This window comes from Bicyclus anynana, chromosome 14 (assembly GCF_947172395.1).
Source record: "Bicyclus anynana chromosome 14, ilBicAnyn1.1, whole genome shotgun sequence".
Taxonomy (NCBI): Eukaryota; Metazoa; Arthropoda; class Insecta; order Lepidoptera; family Nymphalidae; genus Bicyclus; species Bicyclus anynana.
The window spans coordinates 11,395,770-11,413,472 of record NC_069096.1 but is presented as its reverse complement, the minus strand read 5'-3'; the positions used below and the strand labels follow the sequence as shown (position 1 = coordinate 11,413,472).

At 35.3% G+C, this 17,703-nt stretch overlaps 2 protein-coding genes across 2 annotated transcripts in view; both read left to right on the top strand.

Moving 5' to 3' along the window:
- LOC112043542 (uncharacterized) overlaps positions 1 to 16,547 on the top strand; it is a 55,820-nt gene extending 39,273 nt beyond the window's left edge. The window contains exons 14-20 of the mRNA XM_052885547.1: positions 4,708 to 4,850; positions 6,702 to 6,886; positions 8,200 to 8,297; positions 9,021 to 9,256; positions 11,182 to 11,417; positions 12,465 to 12,571; positions 12,644 to 16,547. Coding sequence (XP_052741507.1) covers positions 4,708 to 4,850; positions 6,702 to 6,886; positions 8,200 to 8,297; positions 9,021 to 9,256; positions 11,182 to 11,417; positions 12,465 to 12,571; positions 12,644 to 15,279 — 3,641 coding nt within the window. The 3' untranslated portion in view covers positions 15,280 to 16,547. The remainder of the gene's footprint in view (positions 1 to 4,707; positions 4,851 to 6,701; positions 6,887 to 8,199; positions 8,298 to 9,020; positions 9,257 to 11,181; positions 11,418 to 12,464; positions 12,572 to 12,643) is intronic.
- LOC112043590 (malate dehydrogenase, mitochondrial-like) overlaps positions 1 to 17,703 on the top strand; it is a 221,788-nt gene that overhangs the window by 123,253 nt on the left and 80,832 nt on the right. The window lies entirely within an intron of this gene.

Below are 17,703 nucleotides of genomic sequence, written 5' to 3'. Positions count from 1 at the left end.
AGAGAAAAACAAGAATTCCCGGAAAACGTTCTTCTGTGTAGGTATTTAGAATTCATACTTATTATATTAAAAGCGAACTCGTTACTTAACTTTTATAACAATGGCTCGCTGACAGTGTTTGATTAATCCATCATTAAACTAACTGCTTACGTCGCTCTTAATGACTACACTAATATATGCCTCCGGTTAAGAGTCCACTGTTATTATACTTTAATCGAGATAAATCCATCGTATATTATACTTTAACAATGTTCTAGTCTAGGGATGCCAAATGGATGCCAAATGGATATTAAACCTTAGTTAACATAATACCAAAGTTGTTATTGTTACCTACTGCTCCAATTTGGTACTTCTCGATAATTTTATTGAAAGTTCAAGTAATTTTTAACTGACTTTAAAAAGGGTTAGGTTCAAGTTGAATGGCACCTATGTTTAATATTTTCTTAATTATAAAAGTGCCTGTTAAATTTATGTCATCTGTGATAAGTATAACATAACTAGTTGATTGCCAACATGCAAATTGCAACTTTACTCGCGCACACGTCGAGAAGCCGCGTTTGATATCCTCTTAACTTTAATTTTTAACCGACTTCCAAAAAGGAGGAGGTTCTACGTTCGGCTGTATGTGTTTTTTTTTTTTTTTTTTTATGTATGTCCAGCGATAATTCCGTCATTTGTGGACCGATTTTGAAAATTCTTTTTTTGTTTTGAAGGGTTTGATTCCAGGGTGGTCCCATTTTTTTCATGTCAGGATCTGATGATGGCATCCTGGAGAAATCGAGGGGAACTTTCGAAAATCGTAGAGACGGCTAGTGCGTTTGTTAGTGTTTCCATAAGGTATTTTAAACCACTACAATTTTATGAAGGTCTGGAGTTGGTCTGATGATGGAGCCGATACACAGACGATGGAACTCGTCAACGATTTACAGCAGGTACCTTTTGTTTGGGCTAGATTTATTTGTATTGATGAGAACTTTCCACCTAGATGGGTTGTGACCGTATTGAGGGTCTGATGATGAAGACGAAGGACAGTTAAGAGAACTCTTCAACGGTTCCCAGTAGCTACCTTGTGTTTGGACTTGATAAATTTGTATTGATGAGAACTTTCCACCTAGATGGGTTGTGACTGTATTAGGGGTCTGGTGACGAAGATGAAGGAGAGTTAAGGTAACTCCTCGACGGTTCACAGTAGCTACCTTTGTTGGGACTTTATGAATTTGTATTGCTGAGAACTTTCCACCTAGATGGGTTGTGACTGAATTAAGGGTCTGGTATTGAAGACGAAGGACAATGAAGAGAACTTCTCGAAGGTTATTAGTATCAGTTTTGGTTACACTCAGTAGGTGTGCTAACACTAAAAATTAAAAAATAAAAATTTTAATAAAAAAATTCAACCGACTTCCAACTCAAAAATTAGCCTAAACTAAAAAGCAAAAAATAACATCTTACCTATGTGCTACCTTCTGATCAGTTTGAAGGCGGTGCCAATCCAGTGTCATGTTTTAATTAAAGCCGTTTCTGAAAGAACCACAGAAATTTTGTAATTTAAACGGCTTAAATTAAAACATCACTGGCTTGGCACCGCCTTCAAACTGATCAGAAGGTAGCACATAGGTAAGATGTTATTTTTTGCTTTTTAGTTTAGGCTAATTTTTGAGTTGGAAGTCGGTTGAATTTTTTTATTAAAATTTTTTAAGTTTTCGAATTTGCGTACACCAAATTTTTTTTAAATAAAATCAATAACAAATGTTTGTGACGATTGAGGAACAGAATACGTTCTTAATGAATACAGAAACAATTAATAAATATTTTGAATTTGAATTTGCCAGTCATTTTAAAGGTAACACGAATTAATTTATATATCATTGCCATTCGTGTATACAAGCTCCATCACAGTTGGATAAAGAATTTTATAAAGAAACATTTAAAACCAATTTATTTATATTTTAGCTTTTAATATTACTTATATAGTAACTTTTGTATTATAAAAAAAACCATGAAAACGCCACCATGACTCTAACGTCCTTGCTAAGTAGGTAGGTTCCGGATCGTGATGGATGAGTGCTAGCACTCCACCGAACGTTGCAACAACATGCATTAAGCTTGCGAACTGCGGCGCAAAATTAAAAGAAAAGCGATTATTATTTATATTATTTATTTATTATTCTACAAAATACATATTGAAAATAAGCCAATGCAACACAATCCACAGTTGTTAGTTAAGTACGCTAACTGATAGCAATTTTAATTAAGACATTTTGTTTCTATTTACAAATTTTAATAAAATGTAAAGCTTTAAAAAATTCTGATTAATTCACATTCCTTAAAAATAGTTAAATTTTTTGGTAAAAATCTTTACTTAAAACCTCAAACCATAATATACTTAATTGTACTATTATAATAGCACGAGTAAACTTGTAATATAAACCACAAAATCTCAAAAGTACAATTAATGTTAAAATTGTAGGGACAGCAGCCATATCTTTTTGTATTTTAACTACAGTTTGTGCGCTATGGTGCGTGTGTCAGTTCGTTTCACTCTTGGAAGTTTATCGCGATTCACGATATTACTACGTATTATGAACGTCATAAGGCAACTGTCCCCCGCACTATACTACAGCGCACATAGTATATCACCATAAAGCAAAATAGGTAAAGATCACAATGAATTGGCCAAAATAGAAAATTCCACACCGACTACTTACATTCATTAACTGTAACAAAAGTCCAAGGTACTTCCAATTATATTTATAGTCTATACTTAGTGAGCGTGGACTATAGTTTATAGGTAAATAATAATAATTAATTGATGACGATATATACACCTACTTATTTGCTGTTGCAAAATCGCTCACCGCTTATGACTTGCTCGCGTTTTAATATTCTTAATCATCTTCCCATTGCATGCCCTTTGGCCATAAACGCTGGAAAATGTCATTGATGCGCCTAATGAGTGCTGTGTTTATTGTGAGACGCAAAAATCACTTCGCAGCTATTCCAAGCTCGATCTATAGCCTCTAAAGGAATCTACACAATGCGGCTTGACCCGCGGAATGCGGTGTATACTAATAGGTACAGTTTTTCAAATGACTGTTTACGTATGCAAATTAAATACGCTACATATTTTTATATAATCATCATCATAATTATAAACCCATATTTGGCTCACTGATGAGCTCTAATCTTCCCTCAGAATGAGAGGGGTTAAGTTAGGCTAATAGCCCACCGCGCAAGCCCAATGCGGATTGGCAGACTTCACACACATAGAGAATTAAGAAAATTCTCAGGTATACAGATTTCCTTAGGATGTATTTCTACTGATTTGATGTTAAATTGCACAAAACGGAAAAGTTGAAGGTTCTAGCCCCGGACCGGATTCAACCTACGTCCTCCGAATCATAGCCTCAACAGCTCAACGATAAGAGTGGTCGGACTCATCACCGAGGGGTGGTGGTTCGATCCCCGCCCCGTTGGTCTATTGTCGTACCCACTCCTAAAACAGTCTTTCCCGACTAGTGGTAGGGAAATGGGAATATTGGTGATATTTAAAAGATATGGCAAATATTATTTTATAAAAAAAAAACGCAGAGTTCATAATATGTTCACAGGGATATCACGGCTTAAATTAGTAGAAATTATTTTTATATAGTACTTTATAAAAATATTTTTTTTACTTTATAAAAGTATAGCGCCCGCGACTTCATCCGTGTGGAATTCAGTTTTTCACAAATCCCGCGGGAACCATGGATTTTTCCGGGATGAAAAGTAGCCTATGTGTCAAATCAAAGCCAGAGTTAAATCTATTCATTCCGAATTTCAGCCAAATCGCTTCAGTAGTAGCAACGTTTTAAGAGTAACAAACAAACATACTTCCAAACAAACTTTCGCGTTTATAATATTAGTAGGTTATTAGGTATTATTTGAAAATTATGGGCAATGGGCAGGGCACGAATGATTATAAAATCAAACATCACCTTAAGGCCGCCAACCTACCATGAAGCAGCCTAGTCCTTCTAAAGTCCACACCCCCTCCTCTAGAAGGAGAGAGGCCACTGGTGGACTGTTAAAATAATTTAAATGGTCGCGATCTGCGCATGTGTGACCAACACACGATCAGTTTTATCGGATGTCAAACCGTTAGCGCTGCAGGCATGTGAGTTTATTGGATGGCGAGTGGCTAGCATAAAGAAATGTAGGTCATGTAGACTATCGTTAACAGACAGTCTAATTTTAACATACTATATGGTATTTAGCTTTATAATTTTTATGAAAGGAGATGGTCCAAAATTGTATGTAACCCCGGGTCCAGTCAATTGTACCCTAGCGGAAATAAAAGAAAATATATTTTTTTTAACTATTTTTGATTATACAAATCTACGAATTTACTTTAATTCTTTCGAAATAATATTCATTATCTCCCAAGAAATGCAACACTAATACGTGTAATAATGGCGGATCGATGACGTTTTCAATGCAGTAATCGGTTTGACGTTTGCTGTTAATTGTCATGTCATAGTTGCTTTAAGAGCGCCATCTTGATGTATCTCAAAAACTTAGGTTTTAATTTTATTTATTTCTTTTTATTTAGTTGCATTTATTCACTTTAATAAATTTTAATAATACGGGGTACAAGAGTGGACCTTAAATGGACCATCTCCTTTGATCAAATCTTTTTAAAAGTCGATAAATATAATCGTTTCTTTCTAGAGCTATGTGTAAGAGCTATGAACGGTCTAGCCAGCGCCGGACTTATAACTATGGACGAAGCCAGTTGTATCGAGTCAACAGAAGCAGGGCAATTAATGTCGCTATATTACATTGATTTGGAGACAATGAAACTAATCATGAAGGTACGTTAATTTATATAAAATTAGTATTAAATATTGCCAACTTTACCAACTCATTTACGAGAGTCGTAACGTATCGTCTAGCTAGTAAGTTTGACGACTTCCAGCCTCCTGAACAAACAGGATTTCGAAAAGGCTTTAATACCATAAAGTCATAAACCAAATTCATACGCAGCTGCGGCAGGTTATACAGAAAACCGAAGAGTATAACCAGCCACCTTTTTACTATTTGTGGACTATGAAAAGAGCCTTTGATTCCGATACATTTTTTTTTCCAGCTCCCAAGCAGCAAGGACAAAGATTGTTCCTATGACCGTTCGAAATTCAACATTTTTAATTGTTGAGCTAGGTACTCCTATTGAGACTTTTAACTTATACATGCTATTAGCGTTGGTTACCGGTTTAAGGATGTCTGTCTTTAAACAAACCCCCCCCCCCCCCCCGCATAATTGTTGGAGTCCTAGTTGCTAAGCAAAGTTAAACCACATTTGCACGTTGAATACCATAGACTTCTTAATAACAATACAATAGAAATGCCGTGTTGCACTCCAAGCTATAGTATACTATATAATACTAACCCGTACCCTGGGTCTGAGGTGTCGAGTGTAGAATGTGTGTATATTCTTTTACATATATTCTTCACTTTAAAGTGAGTCATACTTCCCTCCTACTTAAATACCCACCGCACGATGTTGAATTCAGGTTGGCATAAAGTGTGATAAAGTCCACGTTGAGCCGTGCGTCGATCCCGGTTATTGCATTAGGTCATATATACAAATTCATACATTAGGATAGGTCCAGCCGCTCAGAGATTGGATGGGCGAACTTCGAACTGGCGTAAAGGTTGTTGAACTGCGCTGTCTCAAGGTTATGCTTACTGTTTGGCTCTGTAGTGATGAGACAATTTGTAATTGAATGTTCCATTCGATCACTACCTGTTAAAAACGCAATCTCTTAGCAGCCCAATTACCTAATGTATGAATTTGTATATATGACCTAATGCAATAACCGGGATCGACGCACGGCTCAACGTGCTCTAGGAACATTATCAACTTCTCAATTCGAGCCTGCTATTAAAAATTTCGTGGGATAAAGAAAAGCTAAAAACTTCATAACAACACCTGTAACTCTCATGATCCGAATAGAAGCCTACATCTTTTTTACAATCATAATGATCAGCGTTTGGCTGTAATCATGCCTGATGGTAAACGATGAAGCACTTGACATATAAGTATAGGCTAATCACTGGTACTATGAGGCAGTTAACCCTGCGCCTTCTCTAACTCCTTGTTATGAATACTATGATATATTAGGTACCTACATTTAGAGGACATGGAGTGTTTAGTCTAGAGAATCTGCTATGGTCCTTAAAAGTCGAAGCGACATTGAATAAACACTTAACCAACGATAGAACAACGCCACTTCTGTGCCTCGGTATCAATACTATGTTGGTAAATTTTTAGATTGAGTCTCATGGTTTTAGGGATCCAAGGCGTTATTATTATTAGTCTTCACTGCACCGATGAGGCAGTTTATACTACGCCATGTCTTGTTCATTATAGCTAAAGAGCACGGTGTGCCATTTTAAGACCATAACAAAAAAAGGCGTTGGGAACAGTTAGAGTATCTGACATAGTACTTATGATCTGAAACGCCATAGGATAACTACCACCACCACCAACGACAGCTAATACAACGCCATTTCTAATATAGCATGTCCTCTGGACGCAGAGGGTACGGAATGTCTAGAGCCCATGTTGTGGCACTTAAAGCGGAAGCGACATACATGAGGTATACACTCCATCAAACTTCTTTGGCTTGTTCTAATTATTATGAATACTATGTTGGGTACAGTTAGAGGGCACGGAGTGTCTAGAGCGTCTGCTGTGGTTGCTATGCGAGTGTCACGAACTGTCGGATATGCATCTGCGCGTGGACGAGCGGCGCTGTTTGAACGCGCTCAACAGGAACCGCGTCGCCGCCACCATCCGCTTCCCGATGAAGGGCAAGATCAACAGCCGCCAGATGAAACTCAGCTGGTAACAGCTTTATATATTTCGTCTGAGATACGAAAGACGATAATCCTAAACACTCAACTTGAATACCTATCTTGTTATACCGGAAACTAGTCAGTTGGTCAATTTTTATTTACTTTTCCAGCAACTTTTTGATCTAGTTCTTCCTTCACATTTTTATCGTAGAACTGCCAGGCGTTGCAATCTACATCCAGACGTAGTCCGTATGGTGTTGGCTTTTGGCTCATCGTTTAAGTCTCGTCTAAAGTTCATAGCTTGATGCAGGACTGGAACCTAGGACTTCGTGCTCAAAACCACATAGGCTACACACTGGTCCAAAGAGGCAATATCATACGTAAACAGACAGATAGACAGAGTCCATATACCTCTTTTCCATGTATGTTGTATAGAGTTAGTTTCTTACTAGCCCAAGTTGTCCATTTTATTTTATTGAGGTCTCTTTACCTCACTATCTTAATTTTAAAATCCATTTAACATCTTTTATAGTTCCTTATTAAAATATGTAGATGTATCCGTCAAAATTTTCAATAATAAATTGCTTGCTGATGAATTTACGACCATTTATAACGAAGGCGGGGTATATGCAAAAAATATTCATTTAACTCCGAGGAAAATTACTCGAATCGAGTGTAAACGATAACTACGCTATTATAATCCGTAATCATCAGAAAAAAGTGCCGCATAGTACCCGAGCGTTTATAAATATACCCATTATAATCACCTTCGTCAATTAAGTTTATGCGAAGATACTTAAGGCTCTCACAGACTACCTATATGAAATTAGTCTGTGAGATGAATGAATTATCCTTATCCAATGTTTCATTTGGGATGCTACTGTATTTTGTTGTAGATATTGCTTATATATTTTTCTTTATTATTGCACTGTACCTATATTGTTCCATGATAATCGTTTGAAATAAATTGTAACAATGGCTCTTGGACTAACACCATGCAATAGCCAGCCTCGCCTCATTTTATCCATAGAGGAGTTATATACTTAACGTTGGATGGTAGCAGGTTTCTAAGGTCCTGTCCCTCAACCGTCCCAAGTACTTATAAAGCATATTTTTTTTTTAAAAGGAGGAGGTTCTCATTTCGACGCGTATCTTTGTTTAATGTAACTTCGTAATTTCCTAACCAATTTTGAAAATTATTTTTTTGTTTTAAAGAGTAGGTATATACTTTCAGATTACCATTTTTTATTGCGGCTCTCTCGATTTAAAATTTCTTTGGTCATTTTTATGTTTGTAAAAATAAAGTGTTTCACCTAATATCGATTGATTTTAACTAAATATTTGTAATTTTTTCGCTTCCAGCGTAATCCAAGCCGTCCTAGGATGCTTGCCAATTGCAGAGCCTTCGCTCAACCAAGAAGCTATGAAGATAATGAAAATTGCTATCAGAGTTTGCAAATGTTCGTAATTTTTCGAATATCATCATCATCATCATATCAGCGGATGGACGTCCACTGCTAGACAAAGGCCTTATGTCGGGGTCTCCAAACAACTGCTCTGAGCAGTCTGCAACCAATGGCTCCCTGTGACTCGCTTGATGTCGTCAGTCTTGGTGACGGGTCGACCAATAATGCGCCTTCGCGTCCATCCATCGAATCTTCGAACTATGTACCCCTCCCTATGCCACTTCAGCTTTGTCGGTTGTCGGTGACTTTGGTTCTTCGGCGCATCTCATTTCTAATTTGATCACGAAGAGATATGTACCTACACGAATAATAGCTTTCGTGACTTTTTTTTCGTTACCAACAACTAATCATAATCATCATTAACAACCCACATTTGGCTCACTGTTAAGCACGAGTCTACTCTCTGAGTGTGAGGTTTTAGGCCTTAGTCCACCACACTGGCCTAATGCGGATTGGCAGACTTCACACACGTAGAGAATTAAGAAATTTCTCAGCAGGTCTCCTCACGATGTTTTTCTTCACCGTTTGAGACACGGGATATTTAATTTCTTAATACACATAACTGAAGGTTAGAGGTGCATGCTCCGGACCGAATTCGAACCTGCTCCCTCTGAATCGAAAGCAGTGGTCATATCCACTGGGCTATCACGTCTCTCCAACAACAACTAATATTATTTGTTAAATATTTACCAGTATTGAATTTATCTTTTTCTACAGGCTTAGTTTCATACGTAACTCGGTACAATTTCATAACGGAAAATCCAAAACTCTACACAACAATTTTGAACTCTTTGATATTAGCGAAATGTATATCGGCTCAGTTATGGGAGAATTCGCCATACGTCAGTCGACAACTGAAGGGCATAGGAGCTGCGTATAGCACACTGCTTGCTTCTGCGGGGAAGACTAACTTCTTGGTCTTGGAGGAGAGTCATCCCAGAGATTTGGAGAGGGTTAGTATCCTGTATCTATCTATCTAAAATTAATATATTTAGTAGGTACGTACTAGCGGCGACTTGGTCTCGTCTGTAAGAACATTGGTGTAGACTTTCATAGTAGGTATAGATAAGGTTTTTGTACATTTTTAATAGACGAATATCCCGCCATACATAATACATTGTACCTACAGAGTTTTCTATGAAAGCTTCCAAGCTTCTTGACTTATTCCTACATTTATCGTCATAATAGTTCAACCGTTTCATTATCTTCGGAAACAGATTGACAGACGTGGCGAAGGTATTCAATTAAATATGACCATAATTCATGTTCTCCTTCAACTACAGTACTTCATGTAGGGTGGTGCGGGTGACAGTTCGTTTCACTCTTGAAAGTTTGCCACGATTCACGATAATAGTACGTAGTATGAACGTCATACAGGCGACTTGTCACCGTACCCATTCTGAAAAACAGTTTAGTCGTAAAAGTATATAGGTGATTGGTAGACAATATTATTTAAAACTAGCCGCCATCCCGCGGTTTCATCCGCGTAGTTCCCGTTCCCCTGAGAAAACGGAGATAAAAGATATAGCCTATGACACTTACAAATTACGTGACTTTCTAGTGTTGAAAGAATTTTCAAAATCAGTTCAGTAGATCCAGAGATTACCCCCTACAATACCACGAACTTAACCTACTTATATATTAGTAGGTATGTATAGATTTTCTCTGTTCACACGACCGATTTCCGCCTATCTAAATAACGCATTGAAAGTGAAGAAATTGTGTAAACGCCGAGCCTCTATATCTCAGAAAGAGATTTTGTATGACTAAATGATAAGTCGTAACTTTAATATCAAAGTACGAGTGAAATGTGCACAGATTAATCATATACCTACTTAGACAATGTGACTGGAAGGTTTCCGCCTAATCTTACATCTAGATTAGGTATATGAGATAAACTTCCTTTTTAAGGATGATTACAATAATCCTTCACTAAAAAGGGAAAATGTACCGGAAATAGCAAAGATTTTTCGATTATGAACTATGCTATAGTCTAACAAGTACGTTGATGATACTCCCCTGATATGCGGATGACGGGGAGAAAGACTGCGTGGGGAAGTGAGGTGCATCAGTCGTGGTTTTTCATTCATCGCTACACGCCCCACGGCCCGACAGTTTTTTTAAATGATTTTTTCCCGGAAGCACCAGATTAATTAGTGACTTTGACGATTACATTTTACCAATTTGAGCCTCAATAGCTCAACGGTAAGAGCGGTCGGATTTATCACAGAGGGATAGTGGTTCGATCCCCACCCCGTTGGTCTATTGTCGTACCCACGCCTAGCACAGTCTTTCACGACTAGTTGGAGGGGAATGGGAATATTGGTCATATTTAAAAAGATATGGTAAATATTCTTTAAAAAAAAAAAAATTGTGCTGTACCCCTGTAGTCTGGCGGCTAATACGGCGGTAGTTACGCCTCTGATCTGCTTATCACATAAATATTTACTCACCAGTTATGGAAATCGAACCCATGGATGTTCGAGTATTTATATGTATCCACCCAGTTCGCAGTGATTTGCGTGGTGGATTTACAGAAGGTCCTCGGTTTGATCCCCGGCTGGGCCGATTGAGGTTTTCTTAATTGGTCCAGGTCTGGCTAGTGGGAGGCTTCGGCCGTGGCTAGTTACCACCCTACCGGCAAAGGCGTACCGCCAAGCGATTTAACGTTCCGGTATCATGTCGTGTAGAAACCAAAAGGGGTCTGGATTTTCATCCTCCTCCTAACAAGTTAGCCCGCTTCCATCATAGATTGCATCATCAGTTACCATCAAATTAAACAGTAGTCAAGGTAAAGAATAAAAAAAAATGTAGAAAGCAGGGTTACTACCGACTGCGCCTCGCGGCCGTCCGTTACCCTAATTGTCATGAATTTCAGATAATGAACAAAGGCCCACCCGCTGGCAATATACTTCGAAAGCAAATAAGCCTACTCCCAAAGTATAGCCTAAGTATGACCTCGGTCAACGAAAACACTGTGCGAGTGCAACTTACTCTACTGAATCATGCGCATTTAGCTGAGAACATGGATAACTTGACCGCCGGTGTCGATCATAAGAGTTATGTTATTGTGGGCGATTCTGAAAACTATGTTTTATATTTCACATGCTTCAAGTAAGTACATCACTAGTTCTCATTCTAGTAAGAAGGTATCAGCGGCAAAGAGTCCGTACAGGCCGTTTCCCACCAACTTTTAAAAATCCATATGTATGGATGGATGAGAAACCGTAGTTTGTATCAAGTAGTATCAATTTCCTTTTCTTTGAAACGGCTTACAATCTTTAAAACTCCATCCTTTGCCACTGGTAGGTATGCCAATAATGTCTAAACTATTGTTTTAGTTAAACGAAACAGCTAAAGCGATCCTTTAGTTTTTAGTTTTAGGCCAGTCAAATAAGGATTTTACCTCTGAATGCGAGATAATAAGCTATACACTCCTATAGGTACATTTTCATTTTGATGCCCTAAAAGTTAAGGTAAAAGACAGACACGAGATTTTATGAGACTTTTGAGGCAACTTTTAGAACACCAAAAAGGTGAATACGAGTTCACAGCTTATTATCTCACATTCTGAGGTTTATTTTGCTTAATTGGCTGGGCTATTATAGTTTACTAGCTGACGCCGCGCGGTTTCACCCGCGTGGTTCTCGTTCCCGTAGGAATATGGGGATAATATATAGCCTTCCTCGATAAATGGGCTATCTAACACTGAAAGAATTTTTCAAATCGGACCAGTAATTTCTGAGATTAGCGCGTTCAATCAAACAAACAAACTCTTCAGCTTTATGATATTAGTATAAATCAGTGATAGCATCTTTAGCGCCATCTAACGTTCCTTTTTGTAAAGCAAGATGTTATTTTTTTGAATATGTTATTATGTATTCCAACTGGCATTCTTGGTATTCCAGATCAAATGCATAATTTATTTTAATAATTCACATCTTCTTTCCTATCTACTCAATGTATTAGTTTACGAAAATAAATTATTATAATGTTTTGAACATATTCTATAAAATAAGTGTTTATTGGTAGGATTCAGCATACATGACTGTTAGGTATGTAGCAATTCAATAAGTAACTTGTAACGGCATTTTTTGCTCAAATAAGGAACATTTTTTTTACCGCAGGTAGTAATTTTGAATTTGTACGTGTTTGTTACAGGGAATCTAATCTCATTACCGTTTACGACGGATGCATGACTTTTGATGTAACCAGGAAACATAATAATGAGCACAAAGTTATTGCTCACTGCATCAGTTCAACTTTTGGTAAATTGGTATTTACTTGTTTTTTTTTTTAAATAAAAACTCTGTTGTTTATGTTGGTTCTGATTTTTCCAGTTGGCATTGATGAAAAATGTGAATTTGTGTTTGTGGATCTAAACTCGTTAAATGTTGCAAATGAACAATTTCCAGTAACACAAACATTGGACACGCAATGTCTTATTAAACAACCAAAAATCACCGACCTTTTTAAAGAGAGAAAAAGAAAATGCTTAGATAAAGAAGATATTCCATCGAAGGAAAAAAGAAAGCGAGATAATATTTTCATGGATAAACTTAAGACTATGAAGAAGTCTTTAGAAAAATCAGAAATAACGAAACAGGATCATGACAAAACACCTGATGTGTTTCTTAACTTAGTCCCAGATTTAACGTATACTACTCCTGAAATACTAGGAAATCATTTAAACATCGATAATCAATATGAAATTCAACATTTAGACGAAGCATTATCGGACAACTTTGACCTAAATGATATAGATGACGATCAAATTAAAAATATTTCAAGTGATAGAAGAGCCGGAAAATCTAGTGATTCCATTACATTAGAAGTGGAATCTTTACCGTCAGAAAAAAATCGGTTTTCATATTTCCAAAAAAATATACCTTATAAATATAACAACAGGCATGACCTAAGGTTTTGCAAAAAAATAAATACGAAAAACAATTTTGCGTTTTTAGACAAGTTGGAGAAAAAGGACAAGGATGAAATAGACGAGGGAGATAAAAGATTAGAGACTGACTTCTCGAAAATAGTGAAACCGAAAATGGAAAAATATTTTCAAGAAACTCGAAAAAAATATAAAATGAATAGCTCTTTTATAAACATCTTAGACTCTTCAAATTTAATAGATGAAGACACAGGTGTGAAGAACATAAAAAATGTTGTTGAATTATATAGTAACGACAAAAGTGAAGACTTAATGAGAAGTTATAACAATAAATCCAAATGTACTGAAAACAAAGACCAATTAACTGAAACCAGCGAAAGTTCAAATTCATTAATCAATATGGCACTAACAAACGTATCTTATAGTGCAACAAAGCTAGTACCAAATCAGTCTAATTTAAATATAATACCGTACAGCGATGAAATCAATGAAAACTCACGATTAAAAGAATTGTCTGTAAAAAATATAATACTTGAAAATGCTGATAAACATAAAAAAGAAATTAGTGGAAATTCTGTTACTTTATTTCCTGATTATCCGTTTAAGCCTTTTTCTATAACCCCAAATAATGAAGCTCAATTATTCAGAATCAAACCACAAACCAGCCAAAATTTTTTTTTTGAAAAAACAAACAATTGTCCTAAAAACTCAAACAATTTTCCCATCTGCAGAGATACCAATAAATTCCATTTAAAAACTTCCGAAGAAAATAGTGAAAATATCAAGAGATTATATCATACAAATAAGCTTAACATTTGTACTACTAAATATTTTAAACATATTATTAGTGAATTGAAAGTAGATTTCAATATAAGTGAAATAGTATATAAAAACTCTGATCACTCTTATGAATGTGCTGAGACCCTAAAACTCAAACCTGAATTAGATAAAATTACAAACGTTGCGTCAAGGACTCTTTACTGCCAGGCTAATATTTCAACCAAAACAATTACTACTATAAAAAGTTCAATAAACAAAGGACTTCAAATTGAGCGAAAACATTGTCACACCAATGAAGATAAAGAAAACTTGTCCAGTCCTGCGTTGATTGAATTTCTTGAACCTTATACCACCCAAAAAGAAATTATGAATAAAAATTATAACCAATTTGATAAACCTTTACAAAAAGATAACTTTTACAGAACAAACTACCTCCGTAAAAGTTATCATTTTGGTAATCAAGACTCAAATTGCTTAAAGAGCACATTTCCCGCAACTTGTAACAACAAGAATAAAGATAATAATAAATTTAAACCTCATTCTATAACAGATACCAACCAATTTAGTATTTTACGGAAAGCGACAAACAATATAATGGAAAAATCGTTTAGTAAGGATAATTGTAAAAGTCCACAAAAGGCAAAAAATCAAGAAAATGATCACTTATCAAAATTTGACCCTGAAAATGTTGAATTTCATTTTAAAGATATTAATGTCGAGGAGGAAAGTCTGCAAGTTGACACTCTTGCAGTTCATTTAAATAACATCGATAACGGTTTATCTGTAGACGGTGATGTAATTATTCTGCCGCCCCCTGAATTCCGTGATGACAATACATATTCACTCAAACTTGGTAACGATTTAAATAAATATGAAAAATCCAGGGAATGTCTTGAGAATGGTAATATTGATATTAATGTCGAGGAGGAAACTCTGCAAGTTGACCCTCTTGAAGTTCATTTAAAAAATATCGATAATAACGGTTTATCTGTAGACGGTGATGTAATTATTTCGCCACCCCCTGAATTCCGTGATGACAATACATATTTACTCAAACTTGGTAACGATTTAAACAAATCTAAAAAACCCAGGGAATGTCTTGAGAATAGTAATATTGATAATAATACAACCATTGATGAAAAATTTAGTTTGTCTAATAGTGATTTATATTCTGGCGATAGAACTTCACTCAAAAATATTAATTCAATTATATCCAAAGATATTCCAAGAAATCCTTCTGTAAAAAACATACTACAAAAATACAGAAATGCTTTTAAAAGGTTGGTAGGTTCTATTATTTAATGTTTAAAGTTACATTCACTGATTCAGAGCTGAAAGCACATCCGAAGAACTACAACCAGTCCCCAAAAGCTGACAAAATAAAAGCATAACATAACTAGAGCTGCTTCTCCATGCCTTTGCAAGTGAGCGGCCGACCTTGAGTAAGCATTATTTAAACTAAAATTTAACTATTATTATTATTATTGTGTTTCAGGGAAAAAACAATTAATTTTACTGATTATGACATAAAATATAATAAATATGATAATGCTGATAGCCAAGAAACAAAAAGTATCAAAATCAATCAATTCAGAAGAAAATATAAAATCAGAGACATAGATAAGATAAACATACCTCTACCAAATTCACTATTTGTTGAAACTCAGAACAGTAATATGTCAACCCAACAAGATAACCTAACTAACGAAGTTGACTATGATAACCATAATGAATTTCAACAAAATGATCATAGTTACAACAACAAACATATCGAACAAGATCATTTAACTCCAAGATTTGACAGTGTTCTAAATACGATCAAAAATAAAATACAACAAACCTACCTAATTCATAATAATAAGGAGGTTCTAGATTATTCTACTCAGATACCGGAAAGTGTTGTAGATATTGATGATGATATAGAAGAGGAAACTCCTGAAATACATTCACCTGATAATATTGATCGTTTATATTCTCCCACAGAATTTAATATAAATGAAGCTATATTAAATCCCAAGACTTTACTTGAATATTACAATAAAAATGATGAAGTAGACACACTGACAGATCCAGCAGAATTTTGTGATAATAACAACTATACTTGTTCACCAACATGTCATTATAATTCATATTTAGATCAAAGAAGTATTGATGGAATTACTCAAGAAGAAAATTTAAATGATGCAGGAAACTTTGAGACAACTAACGTATTTAGGAATGATGCTGTAATTGAGTTGACGCCTTCAAAAGAAGTTGAAACTTGGACATTATCACCCGAAGATATGAAAACTGGGCCATTTGACTCAGATTCCTGCCTATCCTATACTATGATGCGCAAAAAACGTACTGAAACCAAAGCTTTAGACAATAATTCATATATTTTTAATCGCTCACGTCGAGCAAAACTGTCTCACTTTAAATATGAGCGAAAAAGTGCTTTCAAAAAAATATAATTTGTTAGTTTTGTGCGTTTCATTTTGTCATACATTAAAAGAAAAGTTTGTTCTAATATTTGTTGTTTTTAAAAATAGTTTTAATTAATGTAGGTCTAGCGAAATATAATTTTTACATTTATGGTTACTTGTTTAATTTAAACATAAATCTAATTTTAATCTCGCTCAGCTCAATTTTGTGCAATAAGTTCAAGTCGATTCCCCTTTATGTCTATACTAATATTATAAAGCAGAAGAGTTTGTTTGTTTGTTTGATCGAACGTGCTTATCTCAGGAACTACTGGTCCAATTTGAAAAATAATTTCAGTGATAGATAGCCCATTTATCGAGGAAGGCTATAGGCTATATTACATTTTCAAAAAAAATTAGTAATCCTTCCTAAAACTCCAATAATGTAACCCAAGGTGAACAAAAAATTGGTTTACATGGCGTACGCTGCAAAAACTATTGATGTTAAAATAAAATGATGGTACTACAACTTTGCAGAACACATTATTTTCTATAAAAAATGTCGCGACAACATATATTTATCTTCTATATTTTAGCATTTTGTACTTTAATAAATTATTGTTTACATCATAGACTAAGGTTTACGTCGTTATTCACACAACTTAACCTTAATCCTTATCAAAATGAATTACTTAATAATCAAGAGCATATTACAGAGACAAGATTTGCCTTTTACAGTATTTTAATTAGTTATTTAGTTTCGGAGAAAATACAAAATTTCTAAAAGACGCAAAAATGCCGCTAAAACAGTTTGTGAATGTGATTTTTTATTGATCTGTGGTTAATATCTATTAATCTGTCTCCTGTCTATGTCTGTATGGTCTAAGATGTGTGGTTGTTTGCACAAACGAAAAAAAAGATAGTTGTTTGTGTTGTTTATTGTTGTTTGTTGCTTTAGTTCCTTGGTTTGATGATCTAATAATGGCCTATATGGACTTGCAAAGCCGTAAAATAAATTTAAAAAAAAATCCGTAGTATCTAAAATTTTAGTCTATCTTTGTGTATTAATTCATTTGTCGTCTGTGTCATGCTATGGGAACTTAGAAGAACGTGAAACTTTGAAGAAGCAGCGCTATCTACATCCTAGATTTAAGATTCCAGGAAAGTAAATTCAATAACTTATGGTGTGTATGTATTATAATGTTTTTAGAGATTGAAACCGTGTAAGTACGGAAAAAAAAGAATTATTTATCCTTTTAATTATGACGCGTAATAGGAAGAATGTGTTTGTATTTCTAAAGCAAAGGGATTATTAAAGAAAGTC